Raw genomic sequence first — 16,797 nt, 5'->3', positions numbered from 1 at the left:
CTGTCGGGGCTACTATAAGACCGTAATTAAGTGCCTATCTTACTATGCTGTACCTCTCATCCCTGTAATCTAAACGTTCCGAACTAATATAACCTCCTCCGGAGGTCTTGAGAACCGTACCCCTGGTGTCGTGTCATTTTAAACCCAGCCGTTGTGTCCTTTCCTCAATTGATTTAGCGTAGCGCGACTCGGCCAAGGTTCGAGTATAATCGGGTAACTTGTGCGAACACGGCGGCCATTCCGCTCGGCCCACCATAACATCAAAGTCGTGTCCGTAACAATATATATATATATATATTCACCTTTTTATGTGTTTATATGGTTGAAATGTATTACATTATGTGAAAATTGAGGGCGCTATTTATTTTTAATATTAATTTTCATCAATCAAAATTGATTTATATACTTTTATTCATTTATTTTATGATAAGTATTCATAAAATTGTTGCTTTTTTTGGTTTTTCACCTGTTTTATGGCAATAAACATGATTTAAGGTAAAAACCGCCTTCAATGTTCACATTTCGTTAATACTGATGCGCATTCTACATAGACTAAACAGGTGTGACATGTCTTTAATTGTGTGCTAAATTATATGATTGCATGACCAAATGTACAGTTTTACACACGCCTAATGTACCAAATATATGTAAAATAACAAACAATGGAGGCCATTTTGAAAAATGGCCACGATTGTTGTCACAGGACAAATCTGCGATGGCCCTTTTGCCAAATATCTTTCTTAGGACATACTCTGTGTGCCAAATGCCATGCTTGTATCATCAAAGGCACAATTCCTGCACCTATCTGCCATACTACAAATGTTTAACCAAGCACTTGCACTCAAAGGCAGAATGCAGCAAATCACATGACCCAGCTCAACTTCACACAGCATTTGCCACGCAGCCATATTGGCAGGTGAGACAGAGATTTTACGCTCTTCTACTTGGAAAAATAAAAATCCAAGTCAATCTTTGGCTAAATGATAGTCCTTTCCTACATTGTGCAACTTTATCAGGTGTTGCGCACAAAAGGAGAGGATGACTTTATTTAACTTGCAAGCATTTTATCTAACCGCATCTGGTGAACCACAGCTTTCAAATGTCAGTTTACAAACCGATCAAAATCCATTCACAGTCCATAGTTTATATAAAAAAAAAAAAAAAAAAAATGGAAATGGTATGTACACAAAAGGGGATGGAGTGGGGCAGAGTGTGGGTTTGGGGGTGACAAAAGGAAGTAGTATTAGTGAAAAATAGAATGCACGTTTATCCTTGCATAAAAGGCGTTTGTATACAAGCGGAACCTTACACTCGCATCCATGTTCAATTACAGGTCAATTCTTTTGACATTCTTTTGTGAAAGCCAAAAGGCTTTCGAATATGCCGAGCCAAAAATAAAAACAAAAAACAGAAGTGTCACAGAAACGATGTCGGTCTACCTTTGTGAACTTCAAGTTTATTGCTTTGATGTCAATGATCCAGCTCTTCGTTCATGAGGGTTTAAATTAAGACTAAAAACCAGGAAGCTTGAAGTGGAAAAAGTGTTTAACAGCATCTAGAATTCTTTGCAATTAAAAATGTCTTAGGCAAAAGAGAATTCATATTGGAATTGCATTGTGGGTAACTGACCCAAAACTATACACAAGCTCGTGCTTTTCAAGCTGAGCTTCTAAGAAACCACGAGAGAAGTTTTGGAAACGGTAAAAACACAAGGATTTGAAGAGGAGGAGCAGGAGAATGGTTGTTTTTTTTTAATGTTCGCACAATGGGCACGTGAAACTGATGCAGCAGAGCAGATCACAACGGAAGGTGTAGATAGTGCGAGTGATAACGTGAACGTGTTAAATGTTTGTGTGTGCCCATTTAGGCTTTCTCTTTCCTCTTGCTTCCCCTCCGTGCGTTTCCGCTCTTGTTCAAGAGCTTGAGCACATGCTCCTTGTGATCCAGAACCCGCATCATGCTTTCCCTCGCCTCTGTGATCTGATCCCTTACAAGTTTACAGCGCTGAAGGTTGCCCTGGTGTGGACAAAAAAAAGATAGAAATGTTTGAGGGGAGTAAACATTTTGGAGGGCGTATCATGAGATGGGCAGTGCAAGGCATTTGAGGGTCACCTGAATGAGCTCGTACACTTTATGCAACTCCTCGTCTCCCCCTCCTTTCTTTTTCTGTGGCATAATGCCCTCCTGGAGGGATGACATTTTCTCATAGACCTCGTTCTCCAGGTTTACCTGTCGGGGGAGGGACGGACAAGTTATTTACGGTACATCGACGAGAGTTGGGTGACTTATGCAAACACCTGAGTACAAGGTAAATGTGGGGAGTGTAGGGAGAAGGAAGTCTTTATTGTCCAAATTGCATAAGGATGTAATGGCATGGTGGATAATGGCAAGACCACAGAGCTGAATCCCAGAGGTCATCAATTCAAATCCAGTTGAGATAGTATTAAGTATTTTGACTTGTGTTTCTGGTAGCTCAGATAAACTAAGGATGATTATCATTGCATTAAGTGTTTCAATGTCAGCAACAGAGGTTTGGAAAACTATCCTTGACATACCCCCACAATAAGGAGTCTAAGGTGGCACGTCGGGAAACCATGGAGGCCACGGAACTGCCCCACCACATCCAATCCATATATTGGGGAAGTTCTCGGTTCTAAAGGTTACACTATCTGCACTTTATATGTGTGAAGATGCCATCTCTTTTGTACAATTTTGTTTTTTTTATTATAACTAGTACAAAGTCCGTCAAAAATGGAGGGTTGGAACAGTTTATTCTACGGTGCAGCCTTGTGAGCGTGCCAAAGTCTGAAGCCTCGGCCTAGTGTCAGGTGTGCTTATATCTTCTTTATTTATTAGACATCCTACGGACGTAAATTAACACTTGTTTTACACTGCACATGTTGCACATCACGTGCAGCAAATGTCACCTCCCTGCCCCTTGGATTTATTGTTATTTTAAAAACAAACGCTTCTGTACACCGCCCTTGAGGCTCGATTTGCAAGCCACCATCTACAGTTCCAACTTGGAGATGTAATTACTCTTCTTTTGGGTCTTCTGAGTCCTCGGGGTCTTTTTAGTCCTCCGAGTCTTTTGGTTATTTTCGGTCTTCTGGATATTCAGGTATTTAAGAATCTTTGGGGTATTTTGGGTCTTAGTAATTTTGTTCTTTGGGATCTACTGGGTCCTCAGGGTCTTTGGCTTTGAGGCTTTGAGTCTCTTTGGTCTTTGCGGCCTTCTGGGTCCTTGTGGTATTTTTGGTCATCGGAGTCTTTTAACTGGTGGACACAGTCGTGTTCAAAGATTGCCAATTAAAACCCCACTCAAATCCCTCCTAAAGCACTACTCAAAGCCTTTAAAACCTACCCTTATGAAGGGGGACAGACATCACACAAACACACAAATACACATTGTGCTTTAAATGGTAGATAGTTTATATATATATATATATATATTAGTACTGTGTACAGTACATAAAGTATTTGTAACACGCAGCTGGCTCACTAATGACCTTCAAGAAGGGGGTAATTTGCCGGTCCACGGTCCATCTTTCAATAGTGACGAAAATTAGCAATATAATGGCACCTTAAAATAAGATGGAAAGAGCCAATGTACATGCATTCAACCCATTGCCACTTTCCCAATCCCCAGCATCAACAAGGCATGTCAGAAAGGAATAGACAACATGACAAACAGCCTGGGATGCAGAAAAAAGAGAATGAAGAAGAGGAGGAGGGAGATCCTTTGGATGATATGCTGTCAAGGACAGGCTGCTTGCAGCTGCACCATGCTGTGCAGGCATGCATTGCTGAAACACAAGACTGGCGGCGATGCCAGAAAGAGGTTTCGGCGTTCCGTGACTGTATGGCAGCCCAGCAGAGCAAGAGGGAGGCCGAGCTAAAATCTCGTCTTGCCTTGGCATGAATTTGATCATAAAGGTCTACGAGAGTCAATTTCACTGACCATTTATGTGTGTGCGTGCATGCGGACATGCGAGTTGCATATGTTTTGAACCACTTTTGTCGATTCACAATTGGTCATTATTTACAAATGTTAATGTGCACCTGTCAGTACAATAAAATGAATAGACTTATTTGCACCATCCATCCTGTCATGGTTGTCAGATGGTCTCTCCTATCACATCATCTTGATACTTTCTTTAAACATGCTTATGGAAGCTTGCTTTGAGGGACAGTAAAAGGTGCATTCTGGTGCAAAGCCAGAATGGAGGAAAAAAATATATATATATAATTATATATATATATATATACCAACCTACATATTTACCACAAGTGGGCTCCAAGCAAACTGCAACATGTCATGTGAACATAAATACATAAAGTTGTCAATCCAGACGGTTGACAAGGCTGCATCTGCATTGATAGACACCCGTCTCTTTTATCTATACTACAAGAGAGCTGTGTGTCTTTGTGTGTCGTCATTTTTCTCAGATATGGCTGAACGGATCTTCGTCAATCTTTCAGGAGTTCATCAGTGAGTGCTGGAGAGTGTTTTCGGCCCCCAAATATATTTTTTGAAAACTTTGAAGAAAAAAAACAAAGTACAATTTTGGGGATTTTTTTTTTTTAATCGCTCTACGTAGTATAGTGTCTGAGCCTGAGCCTTTGTAGCTATGTGAAAAGTAATATGAAATTATTTAGATTTAGTGTGCGTGTGTGTGTAATAACAATATTAAATATACATTTTCCTTAGTGGATGTTTAGGCCCCCTCCCCCCACAAAAAAAAAAAAATAGATTTCTTCAAAATGCCAACAGGATTAGATCACCGGGCAACGCCGATATATATATATATATATATATACATAATAAGACTCAATCATTTCTCTCATCCATAATTTGAGGGAATATCCAATCAACTTTCAGGGAGCTGCAGATGGAGGAAATCTTGAGTTGGATCTTGGAGACGGCGTGAAGCTGGAAAGTGTGAAAACATTTTGTTACCTAGGAGACATGCTGAATGGAGAAGGTGGATCAGACTCGGCAACGGTTGCTCGAGTGAGATGTGCATGGAAGAAGTTTCGGGAACTGAGTGGCATGCTGACGAGGAGGGGAGTGTCGTTGAAGCTGAAGGGAAAGGTGTATGCTGCATGTGTGAGAAGTGTTATGATTTATGGGAGCGAGACATGGGTAATGAACGTAGAGCAGCAATGAAGGCTGGAAAGGGTGGAAATGCGAATGGTTCGGTGGATGTGTGGAGTATCGTTGAGAGAGAGGAAGACAAATGATGAATTGCGAAAGATGATGGGAATAGAGCCTGTGATGGATACTGTGAAGAGGAACAGGTTGAGATGGTTTGGTCATGTGTTGAGGAAGGATGAAAGTGACTGGTTGAGAAGAGTGATGGAAATGAATGTAGAAGGAAGTAGAGGACGGGGGAAGACCAAGAAAGACTTGGCTAAAGATGGTCGAAGAAGAAATGCGGGCAAGGGGGTTAACAAGGAGAGATGCAGAAAATAGGGCAAAATGGAGAACATTGTCATGGGGACCGCAAGGCTAACCCCCGCTCTTGCAGGGAAAATGGCCTTAAAATGCCTGTTGTTGTTGTATCCAATCAACTTTCACCTAATCAATTATACCAGGTGGTTAGGATTATATAAATTAACTCCTCCCATCCAGTTTAAGAAATCTGCATAAAGCAACTAAGAAAAGCTACACAAGATAAGCCCTTTACCGTTTCAAACCCTACCCAGGTTCCTCTACAGCTGCCGACATTCACAAGTAGCACATGATAATCCCAATGCTACACGTCCCCTCAGCTGCCGGACCATTTTCATGACGTTGGCCAGTTCATCAGCGACAGCATAGACAGAAACACGCACCAAGGCTCACAAGCATGTACCATTGTACCACGTGCAATGCCAATAGCATTTAACATATAAATAACAAGACCAAATCACGTCTCTCACCCATAATTGGAGGGAATAACCAATCAGCTCTCACATAATCATGTCGGCAGCTGGAGAGGAACCTGTGGGTTGCTATGTTTAATGCCCTGTTACAGCATTTGGATGCAAGTGGTTGCCAAATGTAAATCTGCATCAAACTGTTAAAATCTTCTTGTTTCTCTCTCCTTAAAGGACATTAATATATATATATATATATATATATATATATATATATATATATATATATATATATATATATATATATATATATATATATATATATATTTGACCACCTGTGTTTCCTGCTCAACCTTGTGATAGCCAGAGTTAAGTGCAATTAACCAACAACAATCAAGATGACATAGGTGAAAGATAATCTCAATTTCAAAGCTCTTAGTTCTGCCTGGTTGGTGTTGCCATCTGAGAACGTGCCTCACGATGCTGGTATCCCAGCTTTAAATTGCCATACACTGTCTACCATGTACTGTCTTGCATTTATGTGAAATTGCACAGATTTCTCCAAATGCCCTTGTCCAACCTTGTAAATCAAGGTACAAGCTCCTCCATGAGACTTAGATGATGGTAGATAAATAACAAACCAATCAAAAAGGTATGTGCAGTGACTTTCCATCCATTGTTCTCCAACGCGGTCTGCACAATACCCTCACAATTGTTGATCTCTGACACATGACGGTTTCCATGTTATAACAAAAAACCCCGAAAAGTGTGTTCATGGTCAAAAAGGTTGTGTGTGCAACAGGATGCCTCGTGTACATACTGTGAAGAAAAATAAAGATTGCCAATGCCTTTAATTGTGGGACTATCTATCCTCACCAGCTGCATTAACTGCGAGGCACACAGCTGCACCTTCCAGCCCTGCACCTTGCTCACCAAACCCTTTTGTGCTGCCATGTCCTGTAGAGTCGCCTTCTTCTCTTCTGTGCCGGGAATGGGGGGTGGGAGGGGCGGAGTGCAGGAATGAAAATTTAAGAAAGGTCCTTAACTTGCTGTCGAATACAATCCTGCTTGTAATAAGCAATACAACATGATACTAGGTTAAGTGGGGGAATAAATCTTCTTCTCCTCCTCTTCCCTTTATAAAGAGTGAGGTCCAATGGTACCACGTTCCTGCCCTGCCTTGCCCACGATCCTCCTCCACTCCCCTATGTCCCCAGCTAATGCTCTCGAATCCCCAACCATCACCTCCACCTTACTTGTATCCCTCTTCACACAATCCTCCAATCTCAACCACAGTCTACCTCTTTTCCTACTACCTTGTTCCCTCAACCTATCTCCTCTATTTGCCATTGTCTCTCCCCCAATCCACAAAGTGTCCAGCCCATCTCACCAATATCCCCGTCAAGCTCATCTGCACATCATTGTCCTCCTTCAGTTCAGCCATTCTCCTTCTATCCACCCTCTCGACTCCCACAATCCTCCTGACCCAGTTGTTCTTGCAACTGTTGTTGTCTCTCTGTCAGTGCCACAGTTTCCAAACTGTAAAGATAGGTGGGCCTTACACAAAACATCACAACGTTTCCTTTCAATCTCCTTGAAATCTGTCTGCCATTACTCTCTCCACCCTCCTCCACGCATTAACACCCACCTGAACCCTGCTCCACACCTGCCTCTGACTTACCATCCCCAGTCACCATTCTCCCCCAAGATACTCAAACCTATTTCCTTGTCTGATCTTCCCCTTTAACCTGATATTCATTTATTAGTCCCCTACCGGTGTACATCGGAGGGGACTATATGTTTTCACGCCGTCCCTCCGTCCGTCAGTCCGTCAGTCCGTCAGTCCGTCACGCAAAGAACAGTTTTCCGGACTTTTTTTCTAAACGCTTAATGCTAATGATTTCAACCTTGGCACATGGTTTCCTCATGATAAGTTACAGGTCAAGTTCGAACTTCACGACGTTTCGATCATTTTTGACAAAGTTATGGCACTTATAACTTTTGGAATTCTGATAATTCTGATGATCCTTAACTCAGTGCCATTTTAAGTTTTAATTTCCTTTAAAAAAGATTTTCTCTGCAATAATAGGACCGATTGAGATCAATTTTTCACCATATGAGGGACTCGGTCTGTAGAATATTTGAATGGTAATTATGACGTCACAGGTCACGTGGTTCGGCCGCCATATTGTTTTTCGTGAAAACACGAAAACCCCTTTTTCTCTGCAACGGCTGAACAGATCGAGGCCAAACTTTGCAGGCAGAATCGCATACCCATGACGAACAAAAAAGTCAGTAAGCATGACGTCATGTGTCACATGGTTTCAGAGTTATGACGTTTTAAAGCATGAACCTTTAAATCCGAGCTCCTCCCTCATTTTTAATCCAATCGAGGGGGAACTTCACAGATCTGTTCAGCATGTCAATCTACTAAAATGTCCTTTTGGAATTTGCGATAGGCCCGTGGTTTGGCAGATATCGTTAATTAAACGAAAATATTTTTAAAATGGATATCTCTTGTTTATTCCAGAGTTCTCCTCAAGCCGCACCGCGCGCCCTCAGCCTCGTCTCGCGAACGTCAACAGCGCGACACAGCGCGCGCTTTCCGGAGGGGCGGAGCCAAGCCGAGCAACATATATATACACATCGATCATTGATCGTGAACCGGAAAATATAATAAATTACTGATATTTAGCGACTCGAAAGGTTCTTTATCAACAACGTATTTTCTCGTGCTTCGTACCTGTCTGCAAGGTGTATAAATCTAAGTCCCGAGTGCGAATCACAGGTGAGCCCGTCCTGAGGTAATTAGCGATTGGGAACGATTCAGAACCTGTGGGTAAATAACCCTTGGTAATTTCCCCAACAGTTTTCCGGATGACAGACTGTCGGTAGGGGACATGTATTGTAGCGCAATACTCAGAATGCTTGTTTTCTCTGCTGCCCAACCCACATCACCTCCATCTTATCTTCTTCATGCTAATTTTCAGCCCATGTTTCTCAAAATGCCTCCTTCCACTCCCAGTACTTCCTGCATCCCCCACCCACTCTCGCAACAACAGCCAGATCATCCGCATGCAATATTCTCTCCAGAATACCTTTCATGTTTACCTTCTTGCTTACCATGATAAACATGAGTAGGCTGAGAGCGCTTCCCTGCCTCAAACCGATGTTCACACTGAACTCCTCTGACATTCCAGGGCAAACCAAAACTCTTCCCTTAGTTTCCTTGTACATCCCCTTCCACCAACTAAACTTCTGCTTCCGGTACTCCCATCCATCTCAGTGTTGCCATCACCATCTCTCTCGGGACAATATTGGAGGCCTTCTCCAAATCCAAAATCGCAATGTAATTTCACCTTGCACCTCCAACCTCTTCTCCACCAGCTGTCTCAGCGTGAACATCCCATCTATCGTTCCCCTACCCTTTCTAAACCCCTGCTGCTCTTCTCCAATCTCCTTCTCCACACTCTTCCTTTTCCTCCTATTCAGAACCCTCTCCAGAACCTTCATGACATGACCAAGAAATGCAATGCCCCTGCACTTTCCCAGATCTTCAACATCCCCCTTCCCCTTCCATATTGGCACAATTAATCCTGTCATCCAAGCCTCCGGAATTGAACCCTCTCTCACACATACATTCAACATCTTCTTCGTCCAACTGACTCCGATTTCTCCCGCTGCAATTATCATCCCTGTACACACCTCATCAATGATTGGTGCCCTTCCCTCTTCGTGCTCTTCAATGTCGTCCACACTTCCTCTTCTGTGATTTCCACCAACTCCACTTTTCCCTTCACATAACTCAGTAGGTTCAGCTTGCCGATGCTTCCTTCCTGGTTCAACGGCCCTATGAAATATCCTTCCCACACCTTAAATATTACCCCCCCCCCCCTCTCTATCACTGGCCTTTCGCCACCATCCTCAATCACTACTCCCAACCCCCTCCATTTCCTTCCTATCCTCATCCCTGTCCTGAGCCAATTTATATTTCATTTTCCTCCCACCATACTCTTCCAACTTGTTGTACACCTCTTTTTCAATATCATTCCTTGCCCTATCCCCAGCTCTCCTTGCTGCTTTCTTCTTCTGCCAATACAGGTGCAGCAACACTGCATCCAGTCGCTTCCCTTTATCCTTGATCTTCTCTATCCTCTTCCAAACCTCCTTTTCATCAACTGCATTCACTACTTCCTCCATCCACCATACCTGCTTTCTATCCTTGACGATGCACCCTTTCCCGATGGCCTTTCACACAACACTTCTGCAATTCCCCTAAATGCCTCTTCGTACTTCTTCCATTCCTTCTCCAAACCTTCCGCTTCTTCGCCAAGTTGCTCATACTTGGTCCTCATCCTCTCCTTGTACTCTACGGCGGCTTTTCCCCTACACATCCCCCACCTAATAATATTCTGACTCCTGCTCTTAACCTCCCTTCTTATCTTCATCTGTACCACAAACACCACAGGCTTGTGTTGGGTGGTACCATGCTCTCCCTCCACTGCTTTGCAATCTTTAACTCTTAATCCTCCACAGCTGTTGCTACCTTACCACCACCAAATCCAATTCTGCTCTATGCTGCGCACAGGTAATGTTGTGGCTTTCCCATTTTTGAAAGAATAAACCAGCTATGGCTATACCATTCCTCACCACCAGCTCTTGATCCTCTCTATTCCTTGTCCCCCAACCAAATTTACCAAAACATTCCTCTTAACCTGGCTCCACAACTCTAACATTCACGTTAAAGTCCCCTACAAGGCACAGCATCACCTACAGCTCAACCATTTCCATCATCCTCTCCAGTGTGTCCCTGAATTCCAACTTCTCCACCCCAGTCTTTCCCGTTTATGGCCCATATACTGACATAACGCACACTATTTGCCTCTATATCCCTCTATAACACCACACATGCCATAACTATTCACCCTCCCATCTTTCCACTCTGACCACCTGCTTGGTGATCTCTTCTGATACTATTATTCCCACCATTGCTCCTTCCATCCACACTCGTGTGCAACAGCTTGTATCCTCCTACCAACTTTCTCGCCCTGTCTCCTTTCCAACTGATCTCCTGCACGCACGCACGCACACACGCGCACGCACACGCGCGCGCACACACACACACACACACACACACACACACACACACACACACACACACACACACACACACACACACACACACACACACACACACACACACACACACACACACACACACACACACACACACACACACACACACACACACACACACACACACACACACAACACTTCCAACCTCCTTCTCTGCATCATCTCCACTTCTCTGCCCGCCATTGTTCCCAAATTCAAACTGTCCAGCCTGACCTCACTTCTGAACCGCTGCCCATCTAGCAGAGCCAATAACATCTTGACCAGTTTGGGACGCTCAGATCATCAATCAGCAGTGCTGCCCTGGCTGACATGCTGGACCCACTATGTTAGCCCATTATCCTAACCCTGTGTGTGCTCTCACACACACACCGCTCTTTCTCCACTCGTTCCTACCCTCCCCCCGGCCCACCCCTATGCCTCCACACTAGACTCCTCTCTCTCCCTCCCTCAAGGCACTCATCCCTACCTGCACCCCACCCACTCCCTCCCTCCATCTTCGCTCCCTGCGTCCCCACCACCCTTCGTTATATCCCACTCTCCCCACTCTCCTTGATACCTTAAAAGTCGTGGTTATTCCACTTACAACAAGTAAATGCTTATCAGAAAAAAAGAAAAAAAATACATTAAATTCGTACTTAAACAGATTACAACAAGTAATTGCTTTTCATATAAAGCACTCAGTTCACAACCACACAGCACGTTCTAAGCAGCATGTGACCCCTCCACACAGCACGTTGTAACCAGCATGTGACCTCTCCACATGGTGCATTGTAATTGTTATATTATCTGTTCACGTTATATTGCGTACATTATATTATCCTGGCTATCAATGGGATACAAAATGTAAACTGTTCAGCCTGGCGGAAGTATGCACTCCACTGAGTGCCGCTCTAGTTGCTGAGGTTTCTTTCTGTGCCATCATGAGGTGACAGATGAGGGGCAAACCTCCGACAGATAAATGCTGAATAATTACATGTCCATTTCATTGTGACAATCATGTAATGCTGCATTGTGGCGAATGTTTTCACATTGGGATCCAACGTGGAAGTAACAAGCAATACTACTGGGTAATGTCCACCTCTGGCATCAATCACTGCATTGCACCGTCGTCGCACGCGACTGTACGAGTAGCCAAATACGAGCCTGGGGAATGACATTCCATGCCTGAATCAGCTCAATTTCCAGAACATTGAGGGTCTGTGGCCGTTTTGGCAAGATTGGAACATGCCGGTCAATGAAATCCCCGAGATGTTAAATTTTGATTTACATCTGGAGAGGTGCCAGGCAAAGATGTAATGGCACCAACGTTTGCATTGCATTCCTTATTCGAATGGCTCTTGTCAGTAGGAGTATTATCCTGCAAAAATATGGATTCCTAGACCATGTTGTTGAAGGGTGGAAAACATGTTGCTGGAAGATCTCATTAATGTACCACCTATCATGATTGCCATGGACACGGATCAAGTTGGTGCAAAAGGTTTCAGTAATACCACCCCACATCATGACAATTCCAAGAACAAAATTTGCGGATTCCTGGACACAGACTGGGAGATATTAATGATTGCATCTTCTCGAGACCCGTACACGACCATCATGCCTTTCAAGGAAAGAAAAAAAAAAAACCTGGATTGGTCACTGAACACGCTTGCCCAATGTCCCTCAGTCTCCATTGTACGTGCGGATTTGACCACCACAAGCATTCGTGGATAAAAAGGCACAAGAAAAAAAAGGACAGATCCAGCAGAACAAAGGCACGAGCACACTGTCCACGCTAAGGTGTTACACTTTACTAACTTCCCTGTACCCCGCACATAACCATACTATCTCAAACAGCAGAAAAGATTGTGTACATGTCACATCTTAGATAAAATGCTGTCACTTAAAGTCAAACCTTTGATGCATTCAAGAAAAAAGGTACAACAAAGGTGTCTTACCTTTCGTACGGACATCAGAGTAGCACTGGAAATGGTGAAACGCTGCCTTCCAAGGGTTACGATACTGGCTGAGCAGTGTTACCGGTGGTCTAAGCTTAACGGGAACGTATCGTACACCCTCTTCATCTGTACACCCACAAAACAGATCTATTTTTAATAACCATAGAATTCTATTTATTGAAATGTAAATTAAATGCTCAAAAATTATAAAAAGATGAGGATTGAACGCGCAAGTCGGGGGCCAAATCTTCCCCATTCTTCCCTGCTGCCCGGATTCACCAGGGCAGCGGCCACGGTGACAGTGGCGATCGGTCCCCAAGGACCGGCCCTTTCCCTCTTGTCACTGTCTCTCTAACTCTGTCGTGGTCCTGACTTCATGAAGGCGGGGGTACGCCATCCTAGATGTGGGGGATCTCTGGGTCGCTCCTGGGAGATTGAATGGCTGTTTCCGTGCTGCAGGCTTGGTCTAGAGAACTGTCCGGCGCTATGCAACAACCCCAACCTCTCCTACTATAACCAGCATTTACCCCACCTTCTGGAAGGACACCTATGTCTACTCTGTTTCAAAAAAGGGCAACATTCCTGATCGCTCCAATCGCCTTGACCCCCGATATCTCAATCATAGAGTCTCTCATCAACAAACAATTTTTAGCCCAACTCAAATCCTGCTTTCTCCTCTATGGTGACCAAAATGGCTTCCACAAAGCCAGTCCTAACAAATGGCCTTCACCCCTCAAGCACTTTGGAGAAAGCAGTGTTATTAAAGTGGACATCAGCAAAACCTTTGGCAGAGTCTGGCATGAAGGGCTCCCAATGAAGCTCCAAATGCATGGTATTTATGAGATGGAATACTGACACTCTGTGGCGTGTCTGTGGTCTGTGGCATCTGTGGCGGTACTCCTGTGTCAGTCATTGGTATTCTATATCCTGTCCAAGCCAAGGTTGTCCAACTGATTAACGATCCTACTTTTTCTAGCCATCTCCTCCAACCTTTGGCCTCCTGTCAAGCAGTCTCTTCCCTGTGCCTCTTCTACCGCTACGAGCACGTCAGTGTTGTGTCAAACTCTGTTTCTGTCCCTCCTCCTCTTCACAACACCCATCTCGTCACCTACACGTCACCCCTCACTCATCCTACTCGTCACCCCTCCTTCCCTCCATATAAATTGCCATACCTCATCCTCCCCATCTCCCTCCCTTACCACACTGCATCTCTTTGAATCAGTGTTCCCAACTTCTATAAACTTGCCAACACCACAACGAGACTCTTGTTGAACTCAAGGAAGACTGAAAAGAAAGCCTATTTGACCGAAAGCTTGTCGAAAATAAAAGATCAATTGTCTTGAAGCTACGTCCGTAACTTGTTTAATTTCTTCCGATTATTACCTCCGCCACCGAACCGAAGGTGGATGGAGGTCATGTTTTCACCCCTGTCCGTTTGTCTGTTTGTCTGTCTGTGAACAAGATATCTCAAAAAGTTATGGACAGATTCAAACGAAATTTGGCAGAGCGGTAGTGTATGTGACAAGGAAGAAATTATTCGATTTTGGTGAAGATCCGGATTCGGATCCGGCTACTAGATTTTTATTAGTACGATATTTATTATTAGAATTTTTCTAGTATAAACATTAAAAATGCCCACTAGTTGCAAAGAGTGCCAAAGACGGAGCTGGCTCAACAACAGGCCCAGCCAAGCCTGCACCTGGTTTTTTGAAGCCAACTCTCCCATATTTTATGAGAGGATCACCTTTTTACCTGGCTGCTTCCATCACCTCATATAGCGATCATAATTTACAATTTTCAGTATCGCCCATGTTAGGTTTGCCAGCAAATCATTCTTGTCAACTGCCAGATAATTATGGTCTTGAATCTCTGTCGCAGAAGGGAGAAGGTAGTAGAAGGGAGACGAAGAAGGGTCATTGCTGTTAAGGATTTCTGAGATTAACAGACCCCTTTATAGTGAATGGATATCTTTACCTCGGCCACTGAAGGTGGATGGAGGTTATGTTTTCACCCCTGGCTGTTTTTGTCTGTTTGTCTGTCTGTGAACCAGATATCTCAAAAAGTTGTGGACGGATTAGGACAAAATTTGGCAGAGCAGTAGTGTATGTGACAAGGACGAAATGATTAGATTTTGGTGAAGATCCAGATTCGGATCTCGCTAGTACAATTTTTGAAGTGATTCTTCACCATTGGGAGATGGGGCCAAAAACTATATATAGCAGGATATCTCAAAAAGTTGTGGACGGATTAGGATGAAACTTGGTGGAGAGGTTGGGTGTGTGACAAGGACTAATCGATTCGATTTTGGTGAAGATCTGAATTTGGATTCGGATACGAGAATTATGAAATTTTTAAGTGATTCTTCACCATTGAGACAACAACACAACAACAACTCGATGTTAAGTAGTTGTTGTTGTCTTCAAGAGTTATTTATTTTTTAATTGATTCTTACCCATTGAGAGATCGGGTGAAAAGTGATATATAACACGATATTTTAAAAAGTTGTGTACGAGTTATGAATAAACTTGGTGGACGAGTTGGTTAGGTGACAAGAACAAGCCGATCAGATTTTGGTTCAGGTCCGAATCCAGATCCGGCCTATCAATGGGATACAAAACATAAACTGTTCAGCCTGGCAGAGGTATGTGCTCTACCGAGTGCCGTACTAGTTTATAAAATGCAAACGATGCACCTTGCTCATTTTGTGGAGTTTTTGTTATTTCTCACAGGTGTGTGTGTGTGTGTGTGTGTGTGTGTGTGTGTGTGTGTGTGTGTGTGTGTGTGTGTGTGTGTGTGTGTGTGTGTGTGTGTGTGTGTGTGTGTGTGTGTGTGTTCTAAATTAAGTACAACTTTATGAACAGTGGCTTCTATCAACCCTCATTTATACATGTAGATACAAAATTTTGTTCGCGAGATCATTTATACATGTAGATTGCTCGCGAGATCTTGTCGGGGCGGTCACGGTTTTTCGAAGCTGTTCCACGATCTTCACGCACGCTCGAAGTTAATTGTCACATTTGTATTTTTGTAGAAACTGTATTTATCTTACGTGTGTGTACCTTTTGCGTGTCCCTCGGGAGATTTATCGGTGTTAATCTTTCATACCTGTAAAAAATAGTCGAGTATTTCGTGCCACGCGGCCTAGTTGTTGAAGCTTCCGACCTTGAGGCTTGGTTCTCTCCGGGCATCCAAAGCGGTTATTTTTTCATTCGTGTGTTTGTCAAATTTCAACTCGTTATTTTATCGTCCATGCGTTATTGTTTGTTTATAGTTAGTCTTGGTTTGAATTTCCTGTAACTCGTAATTAATTAATCGTGTTCTGCTCCTCGTGTGCGGCCTTGTACCCCCGTCGGTGTTTGTTAACTTAAGTCCCCTACATCGTGTTTTGCTTGGCTCTTAGTTTTTTCCCTTCTACCCCAAACATAATACTGTTTGTCTAACGTTTTAAATCCCCACCCCTCCCCCCCCAAAAAAAATAAATAAATAAATAACCAAAAACATGTATTTTCCCTTTTCCACGTGTGCTGTTGTCTCATCCTGTACTTTCTGTCCAGGTGTGCTGTTCGCCCCTCCCCCATTATCTCCTTGCCATCCACCTTTTGCCCTGTTCACGTGACTCGTGGTGGTCCCTCTCGGCTCTCCCCCCCCCCGTTGGTATTTTGTGCATATAAGATTGTTTACGGTTCTGTTTCAATATTATTTAAATATGTTTAACCTTTCCCCTTCAGTGTTTTATTCAGTGGTATATTACAACACGCTGTTTTTCTTCCTATTTAAAAGGCTTTTCTCAATTTCCTCTCCAACTCATTCCACGTCAAAAAAAAGAAATTCAATCTCTTATACGTCTCCCTCACTACATGGTCTA

At 43.4% G+C, this 16,797-nt stretch overlaps 2 protein-coding genes across 2 annotated transcripts in view; one reads left to right on the top strand and one right to left on the bottom strand.

Annotated features, from left to right (window-relative positions):
* Nucleotides 1-971: 971 nt before the first annotated feature.
* SAP130 (Sin3A associated protein 130) overlaps nt 972-16,797 on the bottom strand; it is an 87,078-nt gene continuing 71,252 nt past the window's right edge. Inside the window, exons 17-20 of the mRNA XM_078784627.1 lie at nt 12,933-13,058; nt 6,739-6,842; nt 2,113-2,229; nt 972-2,016 (exon numbers count right to left, since the gene is read on the bottom strand). Of these exons, the coding sequence (XP_078640753.1) occupies nt 1,864-2,016; nt 2,113-2,229; nt 6,739-6,842; nt 12,933-13,058 (500 nt within the window). The 3' untranslated portion in view covers nt 972-1,863. The remainder of the gene's footprint in view (nt 2,017-2,112; nt 2,230-6,738; nt 6,843-12,932; nt 13,059-16,797) is intronic.
* On the top strand, nt 2,273-4,102 carry COA4 (cytochrome c oxidase assembly factor 4 homolog). The gene is made up of 2 exons (XM_068128685.2): nt 2,273-2,308; nt 3,650-4,102. Exons 1-2 carry the CDS (start codon nt 2,288-2,290, stop codon nt 3,920-3,922), a joined length of 294 nt encoding a protein of 97 aa, XP_067984786.2. The 5' UTR covers nt 2,273-2,287; the 3' UTR covers nt 3,923-4,102.

This window comes from Myxine glutinosa, chromosome 9, assembly GCF_964187855.1.
Source record: "Myxine glutinosa chromosome 9, kmMyxGlut1.1, whole genome shotgun sequence".
NCBI lineage: Eukaryota > Metazoa > Chordata > Myxini > Myxiniformes > Myxinidae > Myxine > Myxine glutinosa.
This window is presented reverse-complemented; position numbering and strand designations above follow the sequence as displayed.